General features: G+C 44.1%; 1 protein-coding gene across 1 annotated transcript in view; it reads left to right on the top strand.

Annotated features, from left to right (window-relative positions):
• Positions 1–6,490: 6,490 nt before the first annotated feature.
• Positions 6,491–6,783, top strand: part of LOC118025152 (keratin, type I cuticular Ha8-like) — a 4,159-nt gene continuing 3,866 nt past the window's right edge. Inside the window, exon 1 of the mRNA XM_035027477.1 lies at positions 6,491–6,783. This exon is cut by the window's right edge and continues 256 nt beyond it. Within this exon, the coding sequence (XP_034883368.1) occupies positions 6,491–6,783 (293 nt within the window).

The following is a 6,783-nucleotide window of genomic DNA, read 5'->3' as shown; positions in this document are numbered from 1 at the left end:
AACAGAGGACCAGAAGAACTGGCTGACTTGCTTTGGGCCACCCAGCTAGTAAGGGGCAGTGCTGGGAGCAGGGACTGTCTAGAAACACCCCCTCCTTAAATGAGAACAAATCCCTAATCCTGCTTTGTCAGCCCTAGAAGGAGGCTCTCCAGCTGTGGAGAAGGGGCCAAATAATTTGGTCCTGCCTTCCGGGTCACCTGCCCTTAGGGCCTGTCACTAAGTACCACAGCCAGGACTTGGGAGCCTTCTCTCACTCTGATACTGGTCAATAGGGAATAAAGGACTCCAGGTTCCCTGTCACTGGGTGGTCGAAAGGGGATTCAGCTCCATGTTGATGACAGCAAAAAGGATCTATGGGTCATGAGTTTAGATGACCTGGCTCACAGCCTACTTGTGGGACATACAGACCTGACCTAATCTCACGGTTTTGTGAAGAAAGTGCTCTTGTCTGAGACCCTCTCCTTCTAGCTCGGGTTTCCCTCTGTGTTCTGGACACCATGTCCAGCTCCTTCCCAGATGCTAGGCCAAGGAGGAGCTGAGCCCTTGAAGTGCTTCTTTCCTTTCTGTGAATGCCCCTCCTCTGCAGGTGATGGACATGTCGGACAGGTACCCACATAGCACAGGGCTGTGGCTTTACCTTCACAGACTTCAATCACACACCAGACTCAGCATTTTAATCCTGGAATTCACTGGAAAGGTACGCGAAGAGCACAAGAGAGAGGATTCCTCACAGAGCCCCAGTGGCTGGGGGCTCTTTCTCCCAGACCTCTGATGGCTGTGGGGGAAAACCTGCTGAACAAACTCCTTACTCATTCTGCCATGAAGTATATGGATAGTTCTCCTAAGTGGGATAAATAAACACTAGACAAAGACAAACGAGTGAAGAGAGAACTTGGCTTTTCAGAATGTTTTGGATCTCAGAATTGCAGATAAGGTCTTATGGCCGCGTCCTGCTTTATTAGATGTAGTTTTGTTAGCAACTGGACTCTGCTTTCTGGGGTGTGTGAATCTTCCTGAGTAACTCCCAGGGCAGATTTTATAACCTTCACTTTCCACAGGAGAAAAATGAAATCTCTGTGGCTTAAAAACCTTAGTCGAGCCAGAACCACACAAGTGTGACTCCAAAGTGCTGGTTTTCACAATACCACAATGGTTTTCCCATTCTCTCTTTCCTCGTTCTTCTAAGTCACTGCTTCTTAGCCTTGACTGCACACTGGAACCACTTGGGGAGCTTTAAAAAACACTGATGTCTGAAGAAGAACAAAGCAGGAGGCATTACATTCCCTGATTTCAAGCTATATTATAACACTGTAGACATAAAAACAGCATGGTACTGGCATAAACATAGACACATAGACCAATGTAACAGAATCAAGAGCCCAGAACTAAGCCCATGTTTATACATCCAATTAACATTTGACAAGGGAGCCAAGAATACTCAGTGGAGACAAGATAGTCTCTTCAATAGATGGTCTGGGAAAACATGGCCATTCACCCCTATCTTACACCACTCACCAAAATTAACCCAAAATGTATTAAAGACTTAAGTGTAAGACCCGGCCTATAAAACTCCTAGAAGAAAACATGGGAAAAAATAGGTCTTGGTCATGATCTCTTGGATATGACACACAAAGCACAAGTAACAAAATAAAAAACAAGTGGGACTGCATCAAAAAGCTAGCATATATTCATGTATTTATAAGACGTTCTGACTTTTATTTTTCTGAAAACACTAGGCTTTTTAAAGGGGGTGATGGTGATGGCTGGAGACCCTGAAAGAGAAGGGAAAGGACATTTTTTAAGTGCTTACTCTGTGCTAGGCATTATGTTAGGAGTTCTATCTACCTGGTATCCTTTACTCTTACCAGTAGCCCTGGGTATAACTATCACTTTAAGTGTTCATAGGAGGAAACAGGTGCATTTAAAGGTTATGTAACTTCATTGAGGTCAGGCAGCTCAGAAATTGAGGTTTGGGTATTTTCTATTCCCATTGCTGTGAAAATTATAAAAAAATATGTATATTGGTCTCTTGCCCCCACTTCCTGGCACAGAACTCCTAAAACTCTTGTAATTTCCTAAGTGATAAGAATACTAGGAGCTGGGGCGCCTGGGTGGCTCAGTCGTTAAGCGTCTGCCTTCGGCTCAGGTCATGATCCTGGAGTCCTGGGATCGAGCCCCACATCGGGCTCTCTGCTCGGCGGGAAGCCTGCTTCTCCCTCTCCCACTCCCCCTGCTGTGTTCCCTCTCTAGCTGTGTCTCTGTCAAATAAATAAATAAAATCTTAAAAAAAAAAAAAGAATACTAGGAGCATCTTTTGTTCTTTTTGATTCCTGGCACAGAGCTCCTAAATCCCTTGGGATTTCGTGGGTGATAAGAATGTTTTTTGTTCTTTTTTTTTTTTTTTTTAATGCCAGCTTTTTTTTTTTTTTAAAGATTTTATTTATTTATTTGACAGAGAGAGACACAGTGAGAGAGGGAACATAAGCAGGGGGAGTGGGGGAGGGAGAAGCAGGCTTCCCGCCGAGCAGGGAGCCCGATGTGGGACTCCATCCCAGGATCCTGGGATCATGACCTGAGCCGAAGGCAGACGCTGAACGACTGAGCCACCCAGGCGCCCCAAGAATGTTTTTTGTTCTAATGAAGCCACTCTGCGTGGGGTTCTGGATGGGGGCTGGTCACCACAAAGACTAAGCTATGATTAGAATCTTGGCATTTTCCACCTCAGTGATCGATCATGCCTACATGATAATGCCTCCATAAAAATCCCCAAAGTACAGGATTCACAGAGCTTTTGGGATGGTGAACATGTGGAGGTGTGGGGAGTATGGCTTGTTCAGAGAGGGTCTGAAATTTCTGCACCCCTTCCCACATATCTTGCCCTATGTGTCTCTTTAGGCTATTCACCTGTGTCCTTTATAATAAACTGATAAACATACATGTTTCCCTGAGTTCTGTGAGCCATTCTAGTAAATTATCAAACCCAAGGAAGGGGTCATGGGAACCCTGATTTATAGCCGGTCATTCAGAAGTACAAGTGACAACCTGGGACTTGTGATTGGTGTCTGAGGTAGGGGCAGTCTTGTGGGACTGAGTCCTTACTTTGTGAGATCTGATGCTAAATCTATGTAGATAACATCAGAATTAAATTGAATTATAGGACAACCAGCTGGTGTCACGGAGAATTGCTTGGTTACAGAATAGTTATGAAGGAGAAGTAGATTCTGCACTTGGGCCTTCAATAGGGTAATGGGAAAAAAGATGGTGACATATCTGCAGACCTCAGAGTGAGTGTGGCCCCACCTCCATACACCACTGTGGTGCCTTGTCACAAATGTCTCCCCCACTTTAAGTCAGGGACTCTGTCTTTTATAGCTGCATTCCCAATGGTAGGAGGAAACAACATTGATAAGTGAATAAACTTTGTGGATTATAGGACTGCATCTAAGAAATCTGATGGTAAATGCTACCTAATTTGAATAAAAGTGTGCCTTTTCCATTTGTCAAAGCCTCAAGAGTTGCATACGTAGAATAATAAATTGATTATTTATTACTTATATTATTATTTATTACTCTTCTCTCAAAAGAGTCTTCATGATTTTCTTGACCTACAATTTTCTCTGGCACCATTTCCTAACACTGAAGAGACATGATAGTATGAGGCTTCACACACAGGAGCTGTCTTCAATCTTTGCATCCACTGCATTCTATGATGGGTAATGCTCCTATTCAGGGCATGAACCCTTGGATGCTCCATGCATCTTCCTGCAGCAGGAGCCATGCCATAGAAAGGTAGGCTTGGGCTAGGCACAATTTCTGGGTGCTAGTCTTCAAGTCCATACCTTTCCCTCCCACTGGTTGAGATGCATTCATCTGTAACAACACCGTGTTTGAAAATAGCATCTCAAGACCACAGCTTGGGCTTTCCATCTGCAGTAGGCTTCCTGCCTCTAGAGACTGGTATTTCTAAAGTCAGAATCAGTGAGAGAACTTTGTGCACACAGGTGAGTGAAGTAGGGTTAAAGCTCCTGTCTCTCACACTCTGTCTTCACCACTTCTTGTCACTGAATCTGGCTCATATTTGGTCATCAAGGGCCATAGGGACTCTTTTCAAAGGGTCAGGAAGAAAGGCGGTCTTAGATATGAGGGCAGGGATCCTCACCCCACACTGACGTTCTTTGAGAAAAATGCAAATCAGTGGAACCAAACAACTTTACAAAGAGACATGCAACATCAGTGTCATTATGCAAAACAGCATACTCAGTAGAAGCCCATGCCAGGACCGTGAGGAAGCTTCAGTAGAGAGGAGCGTCACCCGGACATAGAAACCTGCAGCATTGACATTATGGAGTAACAAGTGTTGTGTATTTTGAGATGGAAGAAATCATGAGTTTTAACTAATGGAACGAATCCTGCCAGAGAATAAGGCCGAAAGATAGATTCTATTTAGTGAGTAAAAAAAAAATGACTTTATAAGCTAGTTCTCTGGTTTATAGAGAAGCTTGTTGCTATGTGATGAGGCAGAGGAGAGCAACAAAGGGGTGTTTGAAGATGTAAGCTATGCAGATTGCACCCAGAGGCCTCTGAAGGATGAGTTCGCCTTACCTGGTGATGTCTTCCAATTATGATGTCTATAAAGAGCTATTCATTGATGAGCTCTGAGTAACCCTTAGGACAGAGCTGACCACTAGTTACCTTTCCTGGGAAACCCAATCTGGACAAAAGTCTCAAATTCTGTATTTCTTCCTGATAGAACTCCAATAGCTTATGTTTCACAGATGCATATCTGGTCCTTATAGAGATATCTGTTCAGCTTTTGCTCATTGCTCAGAGGACTGGAAAATATTCATTTTCACAAAGATATAGTTGTAACTACTTTGGGGGGTGGTTCTTACTCCACATTAGGCGTTCTCAGTCCTAGGGGACAATCTATTTCCTGCCCTAAATTTTGAGAGAAAACTTTTGGGACCTTAACAGTCAGCTGTCTTGGTCCTCCAGTACCAAGAGCTTGTGGGGTGTGGGATGTAGTATAATAATTTGGAAATGGAACTTTCTTCTGGGCATCTTTCTGCATGGTCCTTGGAGAAACCCTGCCCTATTTCTTTGGTACCCCAACATTTGTATTTTCTGAGATACAAAGAGTAATATAAAATGTCAGATTCTTATTTTATCTCTTAATTTTAACTTCTTACCAGTTTATAGACCTTATAATCTTTCTTAGTTCTGGCAATGACACAGTTGTTCTCCTACTGGGGTGGGTGGGATGAGGGATGTGGGGGTGGTCAAGGTGAAGAGAACAAGAATGGGCTCTGGAGTCAAAAGAAACTGATAGTAAGAACAGGCTTTGCCACTTCATAATGGGGTAGATCTTAGAAAAATAACTTCACATCTCTGGTCCTGAATGCCTTATTTATTTCTTTTGTAAAGTTAAGATAAGAATATCCACTTTACAGAATGGTAGGAAGGATTAAACAATATTTTTGATCAATCTCCTAACACATATACTAAGTGCTGAATGAAGAACTTTAGAATCAAGGAAGTAAGGCAGGAAAAACTCCCCCATACTGACTTTGATAACTCAGTGTCCATTGGGTTTCAGGGCCAAGTTCTTATTTGGGATTAAAAAAAGATTATTGTTCATTTTTATTTGTTTCTGGCTTATTGAACTCACCTTTCCTGGTTCAGATCAGGCAAGGTTCAGGGTCATCCTCATACTGATGAGCTTCTTAGACAACCTATTTAAAACATCCATGGCTACCCAAGTTTGAGTTGCTTCCTGATGGACAGGAACTATGCCAGGCTTAAATAACTGTACGGCAGGTGTGTGGCATAGGGCCTGGCACATAGAATGTACCAGGAGATGCATGTTGAATGAATGGACTTAATTAAAGTTTTATTGTCCCTCAAACTGAGTTTGAGAGACACACAACTGAAGAAAGAAGAAATGTGAAATTTTTGGTAATCAAAAGCCATAACATCTACCAGCAAAGAAGCAGTCTCTTTCCTAATTAGGAAAGGCTGGGTTAATCTTAGCCCAGGTGAGCACCACTGTGGTCATAGGGATTTATCTCTCTTGCCACTCCAGTGACCAACAGGAATAGTCATACCTTCACTGTGGGCACATCAACAGGGAGGCCAACTCTAGTCAGGGAATAAACCTCTGATGGCCAAAAGGATTTTGTTCTTTGAAAAACAATAAAAAGCTTCTGACTTTCCATCAACAGACAACCTGATATCAAAGAGCCAGGAGGTACCTCAAATTCATCAACATTCTTTTAATGAGGTGGGGAACTCTTAATGGTAAACTCAACAGCTGAGTAACAGGATGACAGTACAACAATAGGGAGAGAATCAAGGCACTGAGGTCAAGGCATGGAGCCAACACCCACCTGGGATGGGGTATAAAAGGCCCAGGAGGGAGGGAGGTTGTCAGACTCAGTGGCTTGGTCTTCCCAGCTGATCTGAACCTTCTGTGCAACCTCAGCCTAACACCATGACTTCCTGCTACATCAGCTCATCCCAGTGTCCAGGCAGCACCAGGATGTCTGCAGCAACAAATGTCTGTGGCCCCTCCATTGACATTGTGGGCCAGCCTGGGGCAGAGGCCAGGGCTGCCTCCCTGTGCCTGTCGGCCACCCTGGCACACGCCAACCGAGTGCGTGTGGGGGCAACCCCTCTGGGCAAACCCAGCCTCTGTATGCCCCACAGCTGCCGCACCGCTTGCCCCTTGCCAGGGACCTGCAACATTCCCGGCAACATTGGAGTCTGTGAGAACTATGGGGAAGG

The sequence above is a fragment of the Mirounga leonina genome, unplaced genomic scaffold, assembly GCF_011800145.1.
Source record: "Mirounga leonina isolate KUSES-001 unplaced genomic scaffold, KU_Mleo_1.0 Mir_200, whole genome shotgun sequence".
NCBI classification, from domain to species: Eukaryota; Metazoa; Chordata; class Mammalia; order Carnivora; family Phocidae; genus Mirounga; species Mirounga leonina.
The sequence above is the reverse complement of the archived record's forward strand: the minus strand, read 5'-3'. Positions and strand labels throughout refer to the sequence as shown.